Below are 23,852 nucleotides of genomic sequence, written 5' to 3' on the forward strand. Positions count from 1 at the left end.
TTACCTGCTCCACCCTGACTCATTCTCCACCCTGACTCATTCCGATTTCCTGCTCTGCCATAACCAAAGCCCTCACCGGGTCACTCTCTTTAAATTAGCCAATCGAAGTTAGGTTGGTCTGTGCGGTCTAACCCTAGCCAATAGGGGAATGACAGCAGCAGGGGCCACGTGTGTCAGGGATAAGAACCCCTTCTCCTCCCTTGTCCAGGTGTGTGCTCACCATTACTCCATCTGTGAGGGCGCACCCTTCTATAGAAGTAAATTGCCCTGCTGAGAAGAAAAAAAACAAAAATTTTGTATTTGATTGCTATTTCTTTTGTGGCACCAAAACCTTATTTATAACAATAGTGAAACCTCGTCTCTACTAAAAATACAAAAAGTAGCTGGGCATCATGGTGCATGCTTGTAATTCCAGCTACTCGGGAGGCTGAGGCAGGAGAATTGCTTGAACCCAGGAGGTGGAGGTTGCAATGAGCCAAGATCGCACCACTGCACACCAGCCTGGGTGACAAAAGGCTCTGTCTCAAAAAAAAAAAAAATTATTATTATTATTAACAGTTCTGGCCAGGTGCCATGGCTCAGGCCTGTAATCCCAGCACTTTGGGAGGCTGAGGCAAGTGGATCACTTGAGGTCAGGAGTTCGAGACCAGCCTGGTTAACATGGTGAAACCTCGTCTCTACTAAAAATACAAAATGTAGCAGGGCATGGTGGCGCACGCCTGTAGTCCCACCTACTTGGGAGGTTGAGGCACAAGAATCACTTGAACCCAAGAGGCAGAGGCTGCAGTGAGCCGAGATCATGTCACTGCACTCCAGTCTAGGCAACAGAGCAAGACCCTGCTCAAAAAAACAAAACAAAACAAAAAAAAAAACAGTTCTCAGGGCCAGGTGCAGTGGCTCACTCCAGTAATCTCAGCACTTTGGGAGGCTGAGGTGGGAGGATCACTTGAGGCTAGGAGTTTGAGACCAGCCTAGGCAACATAGTGAGACCCTGTCTACAAAAAATTTTAAAATTAGCCAGATATGGCTGCATATACCTGTAGTCCTAGCTACTTGGGAGGCTGAGGTGGGAGGATTGCTTGAGCCTAAGAGTTCAAAGCTGCAATGAGCCATGATCATGCCGCCGCACTCCAGCCTATGCAACAGAGTGAGACACTGTCTCTTGAAAAAACAAAAACAAAAATGCACACACACACAAACAAGTTGAAATTATTGCTCCTCTTGTTTTTGTGGTTGAGTCTTCACTGTGTGATTCTTGTTCCATGAATTTAGAAGGTGAGAGTTGGTGGATAGCTTCTAGAAGTGGGTTTGAATAGGAAAGATGAAGGCTGTATCAGAGCTATGATGGTGCCACTGCACTCCAGCCTGGATGGCCTGGGTGACAGAGCAATATTCTCTCTAAAAAAGCAAAAAACAAAAAAAAAACCCACCAGCTGGCTGTGGTGACTCATGCCTGTAATCCCAGCACTTTGGGAGGCCAGAGGCAGGTAGATCACGAGGTCAGGAGTTCAAGACCAGCCTGGCCAAGATGGTGAAACCCCGTCTCTACTAAAAATACAAAAAGTAGCCAGGCGTGGTGGTGGGCACGTGTAATCCCAGCTACTCGGAATGCTGAGGCAGAGAATTGCTTAAACCCGGGAGTGGAGGTTGCAGTGAGCCAAGATGGTGCCACTGCACTGCAGCCTGGCAACAGAGCGAGACTCAGTCTCTCACACACACACACACACACACACACTAAAAAAAGCTATATCAGGATCAGTTTTCCTTCTTAACCTCTAAAGACAGATTTATTTATTTATTTTTTTTTTGAGACGGAGTCTTGCCCTGTGACCCAGGCTGGAGTGCAATGGCACTGATCTCGGCTCACTGCAACCTCTGCCTCCTGGATTCAGATGATTCTCCTGCCTCAGCCTCCTGAGTAGCTGGGATTACAGGCGCTTACCACCCTGCCCAGCTAATTTTTGTATTTTTAGTAGAGATGGGGTTTCGCCATGTTGGGCAGGATGGTCTCGATCTCCTGACCTTGTGATCCTCCTGCCTTGGCCTCCCAAAGTGCTAGGATTACAGGCATGAGCCACCATACCCGGCCTTTTTAAATTTGTTTTAGATAGGGTCTCACTCTATCACCCAGGCTGGAGTGCAGTGGTGCAAGCATAGCTTACTGCAGCCTCGACCTCCCAGGCTCAAGCAGTCCTCCTGCCTCAGCCTCCCAAGTTGTTGGGACTACAGGCACGAACCACCATGCCCAGCTGAGTTTTAAATTTTTTGTAGTCTCACCGTGTTGCCCAGGCTGGTCTCAAACCCCTGGGCTCAAGCAATCCCTCCCACCTAGACCTCCCGAAGTGCTGGGATTATAGGTATGAACCACCATGGCTGGCTTTAAAAACAGATTTTTTTCTTGGAACAACACTCACCAGTCATGTGACTTGGGGTAATTTAACATCTATGGACTTTAGTCCACAGAAAATGGGAATTAAAGCAGGGTCGGATGACTTGTTTATGAAAATTAGATAAGAAACTGTTGAAGCACTTAAAAAGCAATACAACATGATACAAATAGAAACTTAATTGTTTTGGTGTCCAGCAGTTAGTTTGGTAGAAATTGAGCAATGTGTCAGAAGAGGAGACCCAGTGATTGAGCTGTTTCTTTTCTTATTACAGCTATCTCTGAAGGGCACAAATCAGAAAGCACCATGCCGCCTAATAAAGAGGCCAGCGGTCTCAGTAGTTCACCAGCAGGGCTCATCTGCCTCCCTCCAATCTCTGAGGAGCTACAGCTTGTGTGGACCCAAGCAGCCCAGACCAGTGAGCTAGACAGCAATGAACACCTGCTAAAAACCTTCAGCTACTTTCCCTATCCCAGCCTAGCAGACATTGCCCTTCTCTGCCTACGTTATGGGTTGCAGATGGAGAAAGTCAAGACTTGGTTTATGGCCCAGCGCCTCCGCTGTGGTATTAGCTGGTCATCTGAAGAAATAGAAGAGACTCGAGCCCGAGTAGTCTACCGTCGGGACCAACTCCATTTCAAATCCCTTCTCTCTTTTACTCATCATGCAGGACGGCCCCCAGAGGAGGTGCCTCCTCCTCCAATGCCAGCTCCAGAACAAGTTGGTATTGGAATAGGTCCTCCGTCTCTTAGCAAGCCCACCCAGACGAAAGGATTGAAGGTAGAGCCTGAGGAGTCCTCTCAGATGCCACCACTGCCACAGAGTCACCAGAAATTAAAGGAGTCCCTGATGACACCTGGCAGTGGAGCATTCCCCCACCAATCAGATTTTTGGCAACATCGTCAAAGCAGTGGCTTCTCAAAGGAGCAGGCAGGCAGGGGTCCCAACCAGTCACATGGCATAGGTACTGCTTCCTGGAACCACTCCACAACCATCCCCCCACCACAAGCTCGGGATAAACCCCCACCAATTGCATTAATTGCCAGTAGTTGTAAGGAGGAGTCAGCATCTAGTGTTACTCCCTCTTCTTCCTCTACCTCTTCTTCTTCTTTCCAGGTACTGGCTAATGGAGCTACTGCCACCTCTAAACCCCTCCAGCCATTAGGCTGTATCCCACAGTCAGTGTCACCCAGTGAACAGGCATTACCCCCACATCTGGAACCAGCCTGGCCCCAAGGGCTACGGCATAATTCAGTACCAGGTAGGGTTGGCCCCACAGAGTACCTTTCCCCAGATATACAACGCCAGCGAAAGACCAAGCGCAAAACCAAAGAGCAGCTGGCTATCCTCAAATCCTTTTTTTTACAGTGCCAATGGGCACGGCGTGAGGATTACCAAAAGTTAGAACAGATCACTGGTTTACCTCGGCCTGAGATCATTCAGTGGTTTGGTGACACACGTTACGCCTTGAAGCATGGGCAACTAAAATGGTTTCGGGACAACGCAGTACCTGGTGCCCCTAGTTTCCAAGACCTAGCAATTCCTACACCACCACCATCAACCCGCTCCTTGAATGAAAGGGCTGAGACACCACCTCTGCCGATCCCTCCACCCCCACCGGATATACAACCCTTGGAGAGGTACTGGGCAGCCCACCAACAGCTACGGGAAACTGATATCCCTCAGTTGAGTCAGGCATCAAGGCTTAGCACCCAGCAGGTACTGGATTGGTTTGACTCTCGATTACCTCAGCCAGCTGAGGTGGTAGTTTGTCTAGATGAAGAGGAGGAAGAGGAGGAGGAAGAATTGCTAGAAGGTGATGAGGAAGAAGAGGAGGAGGAGGAAGATGATGATGATGATGATGATGTGATCATACAAGACTGAGTGGGGAGCTGGGGGAGGGGAGGACTGTTATTAAAAGACGAACCAACTTAGTAACTGTTTAAACAAAGAAACCACATTTTTAAAATTACCTTGTGGCAGAGAACTAAAAAGCTTTGTGTTCTTCAGGGTGGGTGGCAGGGGAATATAGTGAGGGTGGACCAGGGAGAATGACCATAGGGCACTAAGTAAGGCTGGGATTGGATCAGCAGAAATCCAGAGCTCTAACCTTAGTGTAGAGAGTGCTAAGGATCTGGGGAAACCATGGGCTGGGAAACTGCTCCTGCTCTCCTCGGGTCTGCTGTTCTTTTCCCTTAGTGTACTATAGAGAGGCCAGACATTGGCTCCACCTCTCCAGGAGGATTGGAAAGGAGGAGTAAAGGATTCTGATTTGATTGATGATTCCAGTGTATCCCCAATCCCACTATCTTACCTGGAATATAAGGCTACCTTGCACAAGTCTGAGCACAAGTCTGTGCATGATGCAACTGACTCTTAATTTTTTTCTTAATAACTGATCATTTCCTAGACAACCAGGATTCTCAATAAGTCCCAATCTCATCACAAATACTAATATTTCCTTTTCCTCATACCAACTTGACTATGTTTCACCTGCTTCATGACTAAATCACAGGTGGCAGAATATTTTCGGTTTTGTTTTGTTTTCTTTTTTTGAGATGGAGTCTTGCTCTGTCACCCAGGCTGGAGTGCAGTGACGCGATCTCGGCTCACTGCAAGCTCTGCCTCCCGGGTTTACGCCATTCTCCTGCCTCAGCCTCCCGAATAGCTGGGACTACAGGCGCCCACCACCATACCCGGCTAATTTTTTAATATTTTTAGTAGAGATGGGGTTTCACCGTGTTAGCCAGGATGGTCTCGATCTCCTGACCTCGTGATCTGCCCGCCTCAGTCTCCCAAAGTGCTGGGATTACAGGCATGAGCCACCGTGCCCGGCTATTTTCAGTTCTTATACTGGGACCACTTTGCTTTGTGGCTTTTTCTGTCTTTCCAAAATCCTCACTCTGTTCACTGTCTCAGGGTAAATCTTCCCCCACCGAGCTTGTGAAAAACTTTAATAATTGGGTGGAGAATAATTTAGAATGGATATTTATTGGAGGTGGTAATTAGGGAAGATGTCGTTTTAAAAAGTAGAACTGTGTTACAAAGGGGTGAAAGAGAGGGAATAGTTTCCCCTTGTTGAAGGGCAGTGGAGGTAGGTTCCAGGTTTGGTTTTACAAACCTGATAACTACCTCCTGTCCAACTTGACAGAGACTAATTTTTCATCTTTTTGCTGTCAATTTGTTTCGGAAAAAGAGACTTTTTCCCTCTCTTTATAGGATCTGTCTTAGGGACAGAGGGACTGTCGTCTTTAAGTGAACTAATTATTGATGTTTTAGAATGGTTTTCATCAGTTGGGATCAGCTATATGGCAAATAGGTATCATCAATGAGTTAACCATCTAAAAATAAAAGAGTGGAAGCCCTAAAATGCTAGAATAATAATAAAAAGGCCAAAAATAAAATTGTTTCTCTCTCATCCACTTTGCCACTCCTATGGTTTAGGGATTAATGGAACCAAATCCATTAACATTCTAACTCAGCATACTTTTAATTTATTGTTTGGAGGGGCAAGACTTATTGAGGTAAATTAAAAGAAGAATAAAAACTTTAAAAGGAAGTAGTTCAGCATCTGTCACCAGCCAGGTTGTTTCTCAGCCATCAAATGATAATGACTGAAATTTCTGAGGCTTCAGGAGTAACAGAGATACAATCTTGGAGGTAACTCCATTTGCTACAGGACAGGCTCTTGCCTAAAAGAGAAGGTGTCTAGAAATGCCTTTAAAATAAATTCAGAGTACCAGAAAGGGTATGGGGATCCTAGTTCAGATACAAGGTCATTCCCAAGAGCTAATTTATTTCTGGCAGATGCCTGCTATTTTCTGTTTTCCCAGTATTTTTGCTTAAGGCCAACTTGTGAGTGGCTAACCTATTTAATTCCTCATTTCTGCCTTTTAGTACCCAAAGTAGAATACATGTTTGATCTCAGTGGTAGTGTTGTTTGCCCATTCCACCATTCTAGAACTTGTAATAGTGATAGAATTGTAGCAATAAAAGGGTGTTGTCTTAATTTTACTATCTGTATACTAAACTGAAAATCAGTGTCTCCAACAGTTGTTTTCAATAGAAAAGAAAATTAGCATTTAATAGTAACTAAGCATAGAGGAAACAATAGGCAAATAGAAAAAGTATAATAAGGACAAAGAACAGAGATGTTACTTGTTAACATTGGCAATGTGGCAGTATATCCATAGCTAAAAATGAAATCCAGAAATGAAACAGTGATGAGTATATGATCCATCACAATCCCCATTCCCAACTCCCAACCAAGCATGACGCCAATAATTATTTTTATGACCTTTGTTTCAAATTGTAGGAAATGAGGGGAGCTACCAAGGTCTTCTGGAAGAGATATAAACATCTTCCTGAAGCACTAGCCTTTTGTAAGACCTGACCACTGTCCTGGGAGGTGATAAAGGTGAATAGGGTAAAGATGGAGGGAGCATAAGGTACAGAGTGGAACTAGGAAACAATGCAGGGATAAATTTTCCGGGACCATCACCCCTAATGGGTACTGGAAGCTACAGTCCATCCTTCAGTAGTGTGTATAGATCAGACCTTGAAGATGATCTATCTGGAAGTGGTCCATGCTTCTCTCCCACTGGGTAATCCCATCTGCCTCTGTTGTTGGTAGAGAGTCTGCAGCAGAGGACAAAAAGGTAGATGTGGGTGTTTATAACAACAAAAAGGGCAAGAAATTCTCTCTGAACCCATTGTATGAAGCTTATCAAGACAGACACCACTGCTTTTGCTTCCCCATAGTTTTCTTCATTGCATGATAACTAACTTTTCCAAACTAGGATTTGCTACATCTGGTGTGACAGTCTCTGGAACATTTCAGTGGCTACGGTGATAATAATAAGGATGAATATTTGAAAATTAAACTATTTTGGAAAATCTGTGACATATGATTACCACACCCAGAGATGGCTACCAGGGAGGCAGAGTTCTTAGGCCTCTGAGGAGGTGGCATTTCCTTCAATAACTTTAAAATTTTTTCACATTTTCAAACAATATATAGAATAGTATAATGAACTCATGTGCCCCTTGTCCATCTTTAACAAATAATTCATGGCCAATCTTTTATTTCTACTCTCCCACTGTCCCTCCTTAGTAAATTAGGGATGCAAACCCCAGACATCATTTGACTTTTCATCCATAAATACTTTAGTATGTATGTATAAAAGAGAATGGCTATTTTTAAAAACATAACTAAAATATCATACCAAAAACTCTCCAATATTAACAATTATTTAATATCAAATGTCCAATAGATAGTTTTGTTAAACTGTCTCATGAATTGTTTTTTTTTTTTTTTTATTTTGTTTTCTACAGCTTGTTTCAGTCAAGATCCAATTAGGGGCCAAATATTTGTAGATGGTTTATTGAGCTTTTAAGTATTTTTTCATCTGTAGGTTAATCCCTCCATTTGTGAGGATCTTAGGGAGGACTGTTATTTCCCCAGTGTTGCCTCTTAAGGCTTAGACCCTAATTTCTTACTGATGAAAATAAAGGGCATCTTGGAATATGAGAGCAAAATATATACCTACCTTAGTATGAAGGAACTGTTCCTGGGGACACCAGGAGCTTGGAGTGAAAAAAGGGCCTAAATATGCTCAAAATCCAAGCCATTAAAAAAAAAAAAAAAAAGGCAAGACTGGACTTTTTAATTTAATTTAATTTTTATTTATTTATTTTTGAGATGGAGTCTCGCTCTGTTTACCCAGGCACTGGAGTGCAGTGGCATGATCTCAGCTCACTGCAACCTCCGCCCCCCAGGTTCAAGCAGTTCTCCTGTCTCAGCCTCTCCTGTAGCTGAGATTACAGGTGCCTGCCACTGCACCCAGCTAATTTCTTTATTTTCAGTAGAGATGGGGTTTTACCATATCGGTCAGGCTGGTCTCTAACTCCTGACCTCAGGTTATCCACCCGCCTCGGCCTCCCAAAGTGCTGAGATTATTGGCGTGAGCCATTGCCCCCCGTGACTTTTCATTTAACAGAACTCTTTACAAACCTCTCCTTGTTACCATGCCCTTTTCCTTTTGTTACTGGAATCAGAATCATAGTCCCATAAATTTATAAAATATTACTTTAGCTGTCTCTGGAGAAGTAAATGTGGTTTTTCCTAGTTCAAGTAGTACCTCTACCCAAAAGATATATTTCATAGAAAACACTTTATTGTGGAACTACTGAAAATGGCAGTGTCCACACTTATTTCACCCTGGCCAAGACCTCTCAGTTTAAAGCCTCTCACTACCATGTGACTTCATTTTAAAACCCCAAACCAGGAAGCTAATCTAACAGTAGGATAAAATCTGGAATTGAGACCATTCTGGAAGGTTGTGAATATACAGTTACCAGAATTGAAACCCATGTCGTTCTTCACTGGTTATATTCCACTACCCCGAGGCATTTAGTGTGCAGGCCTAACCATGTGAGATTTTATGCACAGACAAGTTAGACTAGCCAGGTCTCACCTGCAGGACTGGAAGCTGGAAACTAGGAAGACTCTCCAGTGTGGTTCTGCTCTCCCTCTGAGCTGCAGGATAGAATGGAACAGTGAAAGATGACTTCCTTGGGCAGTTTCTCAGCGGTGTTACTTGTGGGTCAGGGTAACGAAGCAGTTCTTAAAGGAACACTACTCAGAAGGGAAACACAAATTTTTTTTTTTTTTTTTTTTTTGAGACGGAGTCTCGCTCTGTAGCCCGGGCGGGAGTGCAGTGGCCGGATCTCAGCCCACTGCAAGCTCTGCCTCCCGGGTTTACGCCACTCTCCTGCCTCAGCCTCCCGAGTAACTGGGACTACAGGCGCCCGCCACATCGCCCGGCTAGTTTTTTTGTATTTTTTTAGTAGAGACAGGGTTTCACCGTTTTAGCCAGGATGGTCTCGATCTCCTGACCTCATGATCCACCCATCTTGGCCTCCCAAAGTGCTGGGATTACAGGCTTGAGCCACCGCGCCCGGCCGGAAACACAATTATTAATTTAAGAAATGGGTTATAAAGTCTGTTCTTCTCCTGTGAGGACCAGGTACTGGCAGAGGTCTGAGATTTAACTATGAGTGGAAAGATAGGCAATATAAAGATTTAGGTGAGCTATGGAAGATGGCAGCCTCTTAACAAGAGGACTGGTAGTACCACCTTTACTGAAAAAGATGCGGAAAAGAATGGATATTGGTCTTATAATCCTCAGAACTAAGTGCCCAGCATTTTCAATATAGGGACTTTTGAGAAGCCAGTTTAATCCTACAGGCCAACCTTCTGGCTAAACAGTAGGACTTGACTGGTGACAGGATGAGTGCTAATCAGGCAAAACCCAGAGTTTCCCTTCACTCTGAAGAAAATGGGATGGCTCTTAAAGAATATTAAGGAGCCAACTAGAGACAATGCTCTTTGGGGGGCAAACTTCAACATCTTGTCATCTTGAAAATCTTCAGTTTAGTATATGTGTCTATAGTTGAAGCTCCATTCCTTTAGAAATGTTATTTAACTTACCAAAATTGTTGGGGGTGAGGACTCTTGTGTGGCCTGAATGCCCATTTGGGGATGGTCTGAAAGAAAAAATCCCCTGTCCAGAGGAGGCAGATGAAGGTCTAAGGAAAGGAAATAAAAGCATCAGCAGAGAAAAGGAAAGGTAAAAGTAAAAATAAAAAGCATATGTAATGGAAGAGCCTATACAGTTAGGCCAGAGAGGAAAAAAATCCCCTGCTTGCAACTGAGGATAATTTTTTTGTTTTTGGAGACAGGGTCTCACTCTGTTACCCAGGTTGGAGTGCAGTGGTATAATCATGGCTCACTGCAGCCTTGACTTCCTAAACTCAAGCAATCCTCCCGTCTTAGCCTCCCAAGTAGTGGGGACCACCAGCATACACCCACTAAGCCCGGGTAATTAGGTCTCACTTTGTTGCTCAGGCTGGTCTCCAACACCTGGGCTTAAACAATCCTCCCACCTTGGGCTCCCTAAGTGCTGGAATTACAGGTGGGAGCCACTACCTGGCCAAAATACAGTAATTTGGATGTATATTAAACACAGTGCTATCCAACTTCCTTTTTGCTTATAAGGCACATTATAAACTTCAGTGGTACAAGCCAGTGGAGAAGTAACCCTAAGACTGCTGGCAGAGTTTTTTTTGTTTGTTTTTTTGAGACATTGTCTCACTCTGTCACCCAGGCTACAGGGCAGTGATACTATCTCAGCTCACTGCAACCTCCACCTCCCAGATTCAGCAATTCTCCTGTCTCAGCCTCCTGAGTAGCTGGGATTACAGGCATTTGCCACCACTCCCAGCTAATTTTTGTACTTTTAGTAGAGACAGGGTTTCGCCATGTTGGCCATGCTGGTCTCGAACTCCTGACCTCACGTGATCCACCCTCCTTGGCCTCCCAAAGTGCTGGGATTACAGGCGTGAGCCACTGCACCAAGCCTGCTGGCAGAGTTTAAGTATGAACACATCCCAAGAAAAAGGAAGCACAGTGTTACTCACCTATAAGATAGGTTGTGAGTTGAAGCTGGTGAAGGGGTTTCTGGAAAGCATAAAAATAAGCCTATGAGATCATCTATGAACTGAAGAAGAGATTCAGGTATACTTGGGGCCAGGGCAAAGGAAATGGAGATAAAAGATTTTTAGTATATACGTTAGGGTTGGGGGCTAATGCCAAGTGAAAAAGCTCACAAATGACATAGCAGTATCTCTTATAGGTGCTTTCCTTTCCCTTTCATGAGTCTGTGGACTGAGATCCCTCACTGCCTTCATGTGCTCTAATGTATCTGTGCCTTGGCTTCCCCTCTAAGATGGAAATCACCAGAAAGAATGGGTAAAGACAAAAATTAGTTATGAGTGACATCAACAAAAATGGCAGAGCAAAGACCTCCAAAAATTTCCTCCTCCATAAAAGCAATGAGAAAATTGGCATAATGGTCAGAATCAACTTCTTCAGAAATCTGGGAATTAACAAAGGACTTGTAGTAATCTGGAGACTGTTTATTCAAGAAAAATAGCAGAATGTTAGTAAAAACAGCAAGGTTTATGGCATTTTAACTTGCTTTATTGCCATTTCTCCTTCTCTGGCTCCATGGTAGTCTTGAAAACCAACAGAGCACACTCATGGTGAAAACCAACAGTCTAGCAGTCACTAGAGGGGATGGAACAGGGTTGGAGCTTTTTGAAGGACTCATTCCCAGAGAACTGTTATTATTTGACCTGTCTAGTGGTTCCCTGGAAGACCCCACTTTCAAGGTTGTCTTTATTTGACAGCACCAGGATTTGGAGCTCAAGTTCACCAGGACTTGGAGCTCAGAGCTTACCAAGTGCAGAAAAACCTTTCTCCAGTCTGTTGAAAACAATTAGAAGCACTTGTTTGGCTGCCTAAGGAGATAAATATCAGCTGGGACAAACACAAGGCTAATCAAAAAGCATGACATATAGAAAACAAATAACAAAATGCAGAAGTCAGTCCTTCCTTATCTGTAATTACATTAAATGTAAATGAATTAAAAGGCAGAAACTGGCAGAACAGATGAAAGAAAAAACAAGTCCAACTATACACAGTCTACAAGAGACTCACTTTGGATTCAAAGATGCATATAGGTTGAAAGGAGAAGGATGAAAAAATATATTCCATGCAAAAAACAGTGAACAAAAGAGTGGCTATACTAATATCAGACAAAATAGACTTTAAGACAAAATTGTTGGGCCGAGCATCGTGGCTCATGCCTGTAATCCCAGCACTTTGGGAGGCCAAAGCGGGCAGATCACTTGAGGCCAGGAGTTCGAGACCAGCCTAGCCAATATGGTGAAACCTCGTCTCTACTAAAAATACAAAAATTAGCCAGGCGTGGTGGCACATGCCTGTAATCCCAGCTACTCAATAGTCTGAGGCACGAGAATCGCTTGAAGCTGGGAGGAGGAGGTTGCAGTGAGCCGAGATTTTGCCACTGCACTCCAGCCAAGAGGAGAGTGAGACTCTGTCTCAAAAAAAAAAAAAAAAAAAAATGGTTACAAGAGACAAAGGCATTAAATAATGATAAAGGGGTCCATTTATCAAGAAGAGAAACATTTATATATGCATCTAACAATAGAGTCCTAAAATACATTAAGCAAAAATTGAGAATTGAAGAGAAAATAAGACAATTTGACAATAATAAGGACTGGCATGGTTGCTCATGCCTATAATCCCAGCACTTTGGGAGCTGAGGCAGGAGTATCGCTTGAGCCCAGGAATTTGAGACCAGCCAGAGCAGAACAGGCAGACCTCATCTCTACAAAGACATGAAAATTGAAATAAAAAAATCTAGCCAGGTGTGGTGGCACATGCCTTTTGTTCTAGCTACTCAGTTCTAGCTGAAGTGGGACTATCGCTTGAGCGTGGGAGGTGGAGGCTGCAGTGAGCCACAGTTGTGCCACTACACTCCAGCATCAGCAACAGAGTGAGACTCTGTCTCAAAAAAACAAGAAAACAAAAAACCAAAAACCACAATAATAGTTGTTGACTTTAATACCCCACTTTCAATAATGGACAGAACAACTGGACTGGATCAGCAAGGAAGGAAACAGAAACGTACTAATTGAGCAACACGATATACTAACTAAACCTAGCAGACTCTATAGAATACACCACCCAAAAATAGTAGAATATACATTCTTCCCACATACACATGGAGCATTCTCCAGGATAGACCACATGTTACGTCATAAATTTAAAAGGATTTAAATTACTGAAAGTCAAAATCTATAACAGGAGGAAATTTGGGAACTTCACATATATGTAGATATTAAACAACACATTGATAAACAACCAATGGGTCCAAAAAACAAAAATCATGAGGGACATTAAAAAATACTTTGGAATGGGATCGGGCGTGGTGGCTCATTCCTGTAATCCCAGCACTTTGGGAGGCTGAGGTGGGCAGATCACCTGACGTGAGGAGTTGGAGACTAGCCTGATCAACATGGTGAATCCCCATCTCTACTAAAAATACAAAAATTAGCCAAGTGTGGTGGTGTGAGCTTGTAGTCCCAGCTACTTGGGAGGCTGAACCCAGGAGGTGGAGGTGTCAGTGAGCTGAGAAGGCACCACTGCACTCCAGTCTGGGTGACAGAGTGAGACTCCATCTCAAAAAACAAACAAACAAACAAACAAACAAACAAACTTTGGAATGAATGAAAACAAAACACAGCATGCCAAATGTTATAGGATGCAGTGAAAGCAGTGCTACAGTGAAATTTATGACTGGAAACATCAACAGTAAAAAAGATCTCAGATCAATAATTGAACCTTCCACCTTAAGAAACTAGAAAAAGAACTAAATCCAAAATAACGAGAGGGAAGGAAACTGGCTAAACCAGAAGTAAATGAAACAGAAAATAGAAAAAATAATACAGACTCTCAACAAAACGAATTCTTTGAAATGATTGACCAAAAAAAAAAAAAAAAAAAAAAAGAGGAAAAGACTCAAATTACTACAATTAAGAATAAAAAAGAGAACATTGTTGTTACTAACCTGAGAGAAATAAATTGTCTAGAACATCTATGTTTTTCAAAGGAGTGGGAGATTTCAAATGTGGGAGATTTAGTGGGAGACTATTTGGAGAATTAAAAAAAAAAAAAGATATTTGGGAATTTCAAATTATTTCTTGTGAAAGTCCTCTCTGATACGTATTCTTTAGGTACTGGTTAATGCCTTTGAAAATAGTAACAACAGTAATAATTTTAAGGGGTTTTAGGTAAGAAATTAAGTAAGCAGACCCAAAATATTCCTTCACTGGAATATTTTTATGCTTAAAACACAGCAAAGAAGCCAGATACCCTTCAGGCCAACAATCGGCATCTTCTGAACCTTCTTTTTATACTTAGCTTATAATGCCATCTTGTGGCAATTCAAAAAAATCCAAGTCAATTTTACTGAAAAGTTACCCTCCATCTCCTAACCAGAGGTTTTCAATGACTTTCTATCACTCAAATCTTTATTTTCCCCTTATTAGTTGGAAAACAAAAATATCATTATTTGAAAAATTTGTAATATATGTATGGATACATGGAATCACTGTCTGGAAAAAAACAAGTGAAATGGCATTATATTATGCATAGAAAACCAGAAGTCTGCAGATCTCTGCATACAGTAGGTTGATTTCTGACACCCTTTCCCCCCCACCTCACCATTATAAGAGTCTCTGGGAGTTCTCCGTCCCTGCAGACCTCTGCCTCCCTGATAGACAAATAATAAGCATCAATTAATAAATATATCTCAGTTATCTGGCTTCCCTATTCCCTATTTATCTATAGCTACACATTCAAGCATATATTGTTCTACTACAGTGGGCATACTAGTCTAAGAAAGATCCATACTTCACTCCTTCCAAAATGAACACTATGGACATTGTTGATTCAGTCCTTAAACACTTTCACTATTTCCACCCCTATTTATTCTCTGTCATTTCTAACATCAGGTGTCCATTGCCAGAAGAAAATAGGGTCCAGTAAGACATCAGATAATTTATGCCAAAACCAATATAAATTTAAGCTCTTGATAAACCTTTGCTTTCATTTAGCATTAGAAACTTCAATCTGAAAGATAAGGTGAACATTACTTACTTGTCCCAAGCTACCAAAGCCAGCCTCTCTATAAGGAATAGATTCCGCTGAGGAGGACCGACTGTATAAGGTGAAACAAAAAGAAAAAAAAGGCAAAAACCTAGTTTTACTTGTTATTGTTGTTGTTTTTGTGTTTTTGTGTTTTTCAGACAGAGTCTCGCCCTGTTGCCCAGGCTGGAGCATAATGGCATAAGCTTAGCTCACTGCAACCTCCACATCCTGGGTTCAAGTGATTCTCATGCCTCAGCCTCCCAAGTAGCTAGGACTACAGGCATGCACCACCATGCCTGGCTAACTTTTGTATTTTTAGTAGAGACTGGGTTTCACCATGTTGGCCAGGGTGGTCTCAAACTCTTGACCTCAAGTGATCCACTCGCCTTGGCCTCCCAAAGTGCTAGGATTACAAGCGTGAGCTACTGTGCCCAGCCTCAAAAAACCTAGCTTTATATGTTGTTAAAACACAGAACACTTGTTTTTTGGGGAAGAGCCATATGCCACTAATAGAAAGTCTCTGAAGCTGGATTGATGTGAGGAAAACACTTTCCCCTTCTAGTTCTGAGAGACTTCCTCTTGGCTCCCAGAAGGAGGGATTCCCTGACTTTGACACACATGGCCACCTTGGCACAAAAGTCTTGTGGTATTAAAAAACAAATTCGTTTTTATGTCCTCTTCTCCCTTTCCATCTTTCAGCATAGACTTAAATCCCTTAAGCCCAGACATCTGTTGAGACCTGACCCCCAGTCATTGATTATCAGTTTGTCAGGCAATCTGGACTTTCCAGTGTTGCCACTGAGATGGCATCTGTCAAAAGAGCAGTGTTTCCATTTCTAGATTGTGGATCTTCAGATAAATTCTGCCATTTTCATTTCACTTCCTGAAAGTCAGGGTTGGCTTGTGAAAAGTTGTTAAACAGTATGCTAAATGTGAAACGTCAACCCTCACTCTAAACTTTCCCTGTTCAGAGCATGAGATGAAGATTTCATTGGGATTTATAGTGGCTTTCTGATTTTTGGTAGTCCATTGAAGAAGGAAATTTGAAAGTTGTTGTATACTGCTAATGATTGTCTGCCCATGTCCTGCCTGAAATACCATGATCGTTTATGGATAGTATCTTTAATAAAGCTGGATACAGTGTGGCATGGGAAAAAAAAACAAACCCTAGCTTTAAACTTCTACATAGACCTAAAATTTCATCAGTCCCAATCTGAGCTACAACTAGGTATTTCTTTTATCTTCCAACTTTTGCCAACAGTTTTAATGTTGCTGCGTAGGCTTACCTGACCACTTGACTGCTATGCTGGAAACTGGGTCGTGGGGTAACTGAAAGAGAATAAACTACAGAATAAAAAGTTGCCATCAATCGTGCACCTGCCTTGCCTGGCCAATTTGTTGTGCGTGGTTATCGGTGATATAATGTTTTCATATTATACATAAAGTTAGGAAGACCACATTATTGTCTCTGAGAGGAAACCATCTTCTACATAAGGAAAGGATATTCATCTCACACAGATATTTAGGGGAAAAATATTCTCTACCTGACTGCGATGGGGAAGTAATGCCCACTGGTCGAGGTGTGGTTGACCTGCAAGGAAACAAAAAGAGGTGGCTCTAATCTCTCTGGGCAGAGGTTAAGTGCAACTTTAGAGAATCAATCAGATCACTGTTTATAGAAATAATAGCTTCCTCTCTGAGCACAAACTGCTTACTCTCATGTATCATAGGTAGCATCCTGAAATATGGAAGCAAAGTTTCCACATAAAACCCGTTGCTTTCCAACTCCCTAATTGGAGTTTTCTCCACCTCTGTGTTGCCTATAATAGAAGCTTTAAAGTACACCTTTCTTACCTCCTCAGTGCCTTATCAAGTACTCTCAACCATACATCTATCCACCCATTCATACATCCCTCCATTGTCTCATCTACTAGAAAAAGTCTCATCTCATCAACTAGAAAAAGAACTAAACCCAAAATAACCAGAAAGAAGGATGCCATCCAATGAGCATATATTTGGGTCTATATTTCCTAGATCCTGAGATTACAAAAATACCTAGAATAACTGAGAGGCTTACAGGCTAGTGGGAGAGATTAAAACAAAAATCAGAGCAGTGTTTAAGTGTTGTAATGGGCTTATCAGAAGAACAGAAGGACAAAACAACACTAGACTGTAACTTCTATGAATGTAGGGCCGTGTCTTTTTAATCCATAATGCAGGGTTGATATTAAAATATATATAAATATATATATACACACACACACATATATATATATATATATATATATATAGTTTTTTTTTCAATTGTTTGTTTTGAGACAGAGTCTCGCTCTGTCACCCAGGCTGGAGTGCAGTGGGCGATCTCCGCTCACTGCAAGCTCTGCCTCCCAGGTTCACACCATTCTCCTGCCTCAGCCTCCTGAGCAGCTGGGACTACAGGTGTCCGCCACCATGCCTGGCTAATTTTGTTTTTGTATTTTTAGTAGAGCCAGGGTTTCACCATGTTAGCCAGGATGGTTTCAATCTCCTGACTTCATGATCCACCTGCCTTGGCCTCCCAAAGTGCTGGAATTACAGGCTTGAGCCACCATGCCCGGCTGATACTAAAAATATGTTTAAGAGTTGGTAGAGCATATATATCACTAATTAGAAACTGGTAGCATATATCCAGCCCATAACATAGTACCTGATAAACAGTAGGCACTTAATATTTACTCAATAAATGAATAGACCATCTAATTCCACCTAATGCAGTCTTCACAGAGGAAATGACTGAGTTGAATTTTGAAGGATGAGTAGTGTAAAAAGTAAAGTAGTTTCCTCTTTAAAGCCTTTCCTCTTCGTCTAATTAGGAATAAACAGTAACTTCTCTTAAAAGCAAAATTTATTTAAAGACCTGTACTAACATTCTTAAATATCTGCTAGCCGTAATAAAGAAATCAATGTACTTTATGTTCTTAGCTCCCACAACTTAGCTTAAATATTTGCCCTGGCATGCTTACATTGGTCCAAGCAAGCGTTAGGTTATAGCCTGTTCCTTCCTTATTTGAAGGTGTTTTTACCTTTCTCAGCATTCCACAAGTTACTTCCTCCTTCCTTGGTTCTCCTCTACCTTTGCCTCTTTTAAAAAGTTCTAAGTTGTTAGCCAATCGGAACACATACAGAATGTGAGGTCCCGTTCCAGCCAATGGAAACCGGACACAGCAGTACGGTAGATGCGTCAGGTTATAAATGACCCTGTCTCCTTTGTTTAGTGTAATCTCGTGGCAAAACTGCTGGCGAGTGTACCCTTTCTGCAGGAAGTAAAAATGTCCTTGCTGAGTAAATTAAATTTATGTTCAAATGCTATTTCTTTATGGCACTGGGGAACCAGCATTTCAAACGGTAGGATTTCATAAGATGACCGTCAAGGGTGAACATTACAATTAAGATTTTACTTCGGCACTTTCAATAACTCTTTCTTGCAGAAGTGAAAGCCAAATGCATTAACCATTTTCTCTCTCTGAGTTCACACAGCCAGGAGTCAAGAAAGAACAGGAATTTTCAGGGGGTTGGGTTAGTATGGAAGCTGATAAAACTGACCTGCTTCCTTGGTACCGACTTGGAGATTCCTATAGGTGAAAAAACCAGGAGTGAAGAAGGCTACAACTGAGGATCCTAATCAACAGATCTTCAATCTTACTTGCTAGCTAACTAAGCTCAGTGCCCCTTAGTCATGGTTGCTAAGATTCCCAGTAAGAGGAAAAGTAGCAGCAGTATTTCCTTAGGATATTATTAGCTTTGAGGGGATAAAATTTTAGTTCTCTGTAAGAGTGCATAGGGAATCCCATAGACTAACATAAGTGGGGAGATACGGAGTCTCTGGGGAGAGAAAGGAAAATGACACACTACAATGTGCTAGAATAATTACAGGAGTGGGATCAATAGGAAAATTATATAACTACACAGAATATTCTTAGGAAGAAAAACTATTTAGGAAGTAAAGTATGATGCAGAGGAAGGGTCCTGAAGTGTCTTGAGTTTCTCGAAGAGAAATTTTTAAGTTGCAACAGCTGTCTCTTCTGTAAGAGAACTTTCCAACTGGTAGGTCATGACTCACTGATGTTCAGGAATGGGTTACAAGTGTGCTGTAAGTTGATCCTTTCAGTCCCCCAAGGTCTGCTGAGACCTCATCCATTTACTGTAGTGTGCTTATTGTACAAATATCAATTTCTGTGTGTGCCATGATGAGAAAAAGATTAGGAAACACTATTCTATATAATCAGCTAGATAGATGAGAAAAGTAACAGAGAAAATAATAATAAGGAAAATCTATCTCATTCACCTTTAGAATGGCTAGAAATTTCTTCAGTTCTCCATTCTCCTTCCTTAAGACTGACAATTCTCTAGGCAAAAGATGGAACCAATCAGCTGCAGCAAATCAGGGATTAAAAACCTGATTTTTTTTTATCATTATAACTATTAACATTTAGTTAATACTTATTGAGAAATACTTGCAACTATACAAGCTATTTCTATCAGGAATTTGGTGATTCAAGGAGACAATGGCAGGGTTTTGATAATGAGAACAATTAGGTGGACAAAATAAGCAATTACTTGGTATGATTTCATGGGAATTTGCAAAGAATTCCATTTCCTCTTCCCACACACACACACCCCTCGCCTGCTGATGTCTAAAAATTTTTATCAAGGATTCCATCTTGTGGTTGCTTTGGCAGCACATACACTAAAATTGGAACAATACAGAGAAGATTAACATGGCCCCCAAAGAAAGTTAACATGTAAATGCTTGAAGCATTCCATAAAAAAAAAAATAATAATAATAATAATAATAATAAACTTTGAAAGAAGAGAAAAAAGGATTCCAGACCAGCTTGGACAATATGGAGAGACTCCTCTCGACAACAAAAAAAAATATAAAAATTAGCCAGGCATGGTGGCGTGCACTTGTAGTCCCAGCTACTTGGGAGGCTGAGGTGGGAGGATCACTTGAGCCCAGGAGATTGAGGCTACAAGGAGTGTTATCAGTGTGAATCAGCTATATCTGACTTCTCAAGGAAGCAGGGGTTTTTTTTGTTTTAGTTTTTGAGACAGTGTCTCACTTTTTCACCCAGGCTGGAGTGTAGTGGTGTGATCATAGCTCACTGTAACTCAGACTCCTGGGCTCAAAGGATCCTCCAGCCTCAGCCCAAGTAGCTGGGACTACAGGTGTGAACCACCATGTCTGGCTAATTTTTTATTTAAAAACTTTTTTTGTTTTTAGAGTCTCGCTATGTTGCCCAGGCTGGCCTTCTCCTGGCCTCAAGTGATCCTCCTGCTTCGGCCACCCAAAGTGTTGGGATTACAGGTGTGAGCCACTGCACCTGGCCTGGGAAACAGTTTTTGATACCGGGAAATAGAAGAGGAAAACTATAAAGTGAGGAGAGCCTCTGGAGGGAAGAAAGAAAAAAATGGAGATTCAGGGGATCAAAAATTCTATACCCGATTTTCCCAAACAAACAAATACATATGGAGCAATTTCCAGGCTTAGCAAACACAAGGAAATAAGGACTGTCACTTCTTAGAAAGAAAAAAAAAAGCTCTCTTGTGATTTGATATGTTACTTACTTGTCCTGGCTGACCAGTGCCTGCTGTGCCTCCTGCATGGCTGTTTCTAACTTTGTAATTCTATGCTTATAAAAGGCGATGAGGAGATCTGTTTGTTTCTTCTGGAAACTCCACACCTATTAGGGAAAAACAAGCCTTTGACATACTCTTCCATAACTCCTTTCCCTTCACTTCTGGCAACAAAGGGAAAGCCATCAAATCATACTTTATTATACTGCTCATTTTCTTCTAGAACATCTGGCCTAATAAACAACGTCCCAGAACTAGAGAGCTCAGCACTTATTTCCAGGACACTAGCCTTCTAGTGTCGTTTTTTTTTTTCTTTTTTTTTTTTTTTTTTGAGACAGAGTTTCGCTATTGTTGCCCAGGCCGGAGTACAATGGTGTGATCTCGGCTCACCATAACCTCTGCCTCCCAGGTTCAAGCTATTCTCCTGCCTCAGTCTCCCGAGTAGCTGGGATTACAGGCATGTGCTACCACACCCAGCTAATTTTGTATTTTTAGTAGAGACAGGGCTTCTCCATGTTGGTCAGGCTAGTCTCAAATTCCCAACCTCAGGTGATCTGCCCACCTCAGCCTCCCAAAGTGTTGGGATTACAGGTGTGAGCCACCACACCCGGCCCCTTCTACTATCTTAATGAGAATATTCTACCATAGCAGAATGACCCTTTAAAAATATAGTTTTTCATCCCGTGCAAGAAGAGAGATTTTTTTAAAAACTGTTTTTCAAGCTTAGAATTGGTTCTAACTTGTCAACTATTAGTTTGGATCAGCTTCCACATTCATAGCTATTACAGAGCCTTGGTGACCAATTTACTTTCCCTAAAGACACCTACACAGAGTCACCTGCAGGCTGCTTATGCTGCTACAGGAAAGGGTGGAGAGGCACAGAAGGAGACTAACTATGCTTGAATTTTTTTTCTGGGCATGCACACATAATTTTATCTTTTGCCTCACTTTACCATTTGCTATACTAATGTGTCTATCATGGGATTGCTGAATCGGATCAAAAGTTAATATTTAGAAAGTGTTTTAGCTTTGTCAGGCTCTACTTTTGAGTACACAGCAGTATTTATGTCTCATCTGCTTCCTTCCTGTTCAGACTATTAAACCCTCTTTTGTCTAGGGTCCTTTCCTAGATCTTGGTACCCTTCTCATAAACTTTTTGCTCTCACTCAATTTTCAAATTGCTATTGCCACCTTACTTAAGAGTTGTACTTAAGAGTTTCCTTTCTACTTAAAGGTAAACTAAACTAGTTCTAGATAGATAAGAATTTACTCTAGTCTATTTTTTTAAACCCTCATTTTAAATAAAACCAATATGTTTATTTTAAGCTGTGAAAAGAAAATGTTTATTTTAAGCCAGGCATGGTGATCACGCCTATAATCTCAGAGACTCAGGAAGCCAAGGCTAAGGCAGGAGGATTGCTTAACGATAGGAATTTGAGACCAGCCTAAGCAACATAGCAAGACCTTGTCTCTACGAAAAATAATTTCATTTATTTATTTATTTATTTATTTATATTTTATTGTTATACTTTAAGTTCTAGGGTACGTGTTCATAACGTGCAGGTTTGTTACATATGTATACTTGTGCCATGTTGGTGTGCTGCACCCATCAACTCGTCAGCACCCATCAATTCGTCATTTATATCAGGTATAGCTCCCAATGCAATCCCTCCCCCCTCCCCCGCCATGATAGGCCCCGATGTGTGATGTTCCCCTTCCCGAGTTCAAGTGATCTCATTGTTCAGTTCCCACCTATGAGTGAGAACATGCGGTGTTTGGTTTTCTGTTCTTGTGATAGTTTGCTAAGAATGATGGCTTCCAGCTGCATCCATGTCCCTACAAAGGACGCAAACTCATCCTTTTTTATGGCTGCATAATATTCCATGGTGTATATGTGCCACATTTTCTTAATCTAGTCTGTCACAGATGAACATTTGGGTTGATTCCAAGACTTTGCTATTGTGAATAGTGCCGCAATAAACATACATGTGCATGTGTCTTTATAGCAGCATGATTTATAATCCTTTGGGTATATACCCAGTAGTGGGATGGCTGGGTCATATGGTACATCTAGATCTAGATCCTTGAGGAATCACCACACTGTTTTCCATAATGGTTGAACTAGTTTACAATCCCACCAACAGTGTAAAAGTGTTCCTACTTCTCCACATCCTCTCCAGCACCTGTTGTTTCCTGACTTTTTAATGATTGCCATTCTAACTGGTGTGAGATGGTATCTCATTGTGGTTTTGATTTGCATTTCTCTGATGGCCCGTGATGATGAGCATTTTTTCATGTGTATTTATTTATTTTTTGAGACGGAGTCTCGCTCTGTCGCCCGGGCTGGAGTGCAGTGGCCGGATCTCAGCTCACTGCAAGCTCCGCCTCCCGGGTTCACGCCATTCTCCTGCCTCAGCCTCCCAAGTAGCTGGGACTACAGACGCCCGCCACCTCGCCCGGCTAGCTTTTTGTATTTTTTAGTAGAGACGGGGTTTCACCATGTTAGCCAGGATGGTCTCGATCTCCTGACCTCATGATCCGCCCGTCTCGGCCTCCCAAAGTGCTGGGATTACAGGCTTGAGCCACCGCGCCCGGCCTATTTATTTAATTTAATTTAATTTAATTTTTTTTGAGACTGAGTCTCGCTCTGTTGCCAAGGCTAGAGTGCAGTGGCACGATCTCAGCTCACTGCAACCTCCGCCACCCAGGTTCAAGCGATTATCCTCCCTCAGTCGCCTGAGTAGCTGGGACTACAGGCGCCCGCCACCACTCCTGGCTAATATTTGTACTTTTAATGGAGATGGAGTTTCACCATGTTGGTCAGGATGGTCTCGAACTCCTGACCTCTTGATCTGCCCACCTCAGCCTCCCAAAGTGCTGGGATTACAGGCATGAGCCACTGTGCCCGGCCAAAAAATAATTTTAAAATTTTAGCCCGGCGTGATGGTACATGCCTGTAATCTCAACTACTTGAGAGGCTGAAGTGAGTGGACTGCTTGAACCCAGGAGTTCGAGGCTGCAGGGAGCCATGATTGTGCCTCTGCACTGCAGTCTGGGCAACAGAGCAAGAGCCCAACTTAAAAAAATTATTTTAGAAAATTTGAATAGTGGAGGCCAGGCATGGTGGCTCATGCCTGTAATCCCAGCACTTTGGGAGACCAAGGTGGGCAGATCACTTGAGGTCAGGAGTTCGAGACCAGCCTGGCCAATATGGCGAAACCCCGTCTCTACTAAAAATGCAAAAATTAGCCGGGCATGGTGGTGTGCAC

The 23,852-nt window shown here is 42.2% G+C and overlaps 2 protein-coding genes and 1 non-coding gene across 4 annotated transcripts in view; 2 read left to right on the top strand and 1 right to left on the bottom strand.

The window, feature by feature from the left end:
* The window catches only part of HOMEZ (homeobox and leucine zipper encoding), a 13,372-nt gene extending 7,567 nt beyond the window's left edge, over window positions 1-5,805 (top strand). For both annotated transcript variants that reach the window (XM_023230498.2, XM_023230499.2), the window contains exon 2: window positions 2,662-5,805. In XM_023230498.2, the coding sequence (XP_023086266.1) occupies window positions 2,662-4,271 (1,610 nt within the window). In that variant the 3' untranslated portion in view covers window positions 4,272-5,805. The remainder of the gene's footprint in view (window positions 1-2,661) is intronic.
* A 562-nt stretch (window positions 5,806-6,367) lies between these two features.
* Window positions 6,368-23,852, bottom strand: part of RNF212B (ring finger protein 212B) — a 37,752-nt gene continuing 20,267 nt past the window's right edge. The window contains exons 5-15 of the mRNA XM_023230500.2: window positions 20,575-20,690; window positions 19,292-19,352; window positions 18,550-18,578; window positions 16,512-16,558; window positions 16,254-16,296; window positions 14,977-15,037; window positions 14,542-14,590; window positions 10,869-10,908; window positions 9,880-9,977; window positions 8,864-8,925; window positions 6,368-7,025 (exon numbers count right to left, since the gene is read on the bottom strand). Of these exons, the coding sequence (XP_023086268.1) occupies window positions 6,957-7,025; window positions 8,864-8,925; window positions 9,880-9,977; window positions 10,869-10,908; window positions 14,542-14,590; window positions 14,977-15,037; window positions 16,254-16,296; window positions 16,512-16,558; window positions 18,550-18,578; window positions 19,292-19,352; window positions 20,575-20,690 (675 nt within the window). The 3' untranslated portion in view covers window positions 6,368-6,956. The remainder of the gene's footprint in view (window positions 7,026-8,863; window positions 8,926-9,879; window positions 9,978-10,868; window positions 10,909-14,541; window positions 14,591-14,976; window positions 15,038-16,253; window positions 16,297-16,511; window positions 16,559-18,549; window positions 18,579-19,291; window positions 19,353-20,574; window positions 20,691-23,852) is intronic.
* Window positions 19,674-19,776, top strand: LOC111554830. Its single transcript, XR_002735346.1, has one exon. It is a non-coding gene; the product is annotated as a U6 spliceosomal RNA (small nuclear RNA).

Source organism: Piliocolobus tephrosceles, chromosome 6 (genome assembly GCF_002776525.5).
Source record: "Piliocolobus tephrosceles isolate RC106 chromosome 6, ASM277652v3, whole genome shotgun sequence".
NCBI lineage: Eukaryota > Metazoa > Chordata > Mammalia > Primates > Cercopithecidae > Piliocolobus > Piliocolobus tephrosceles.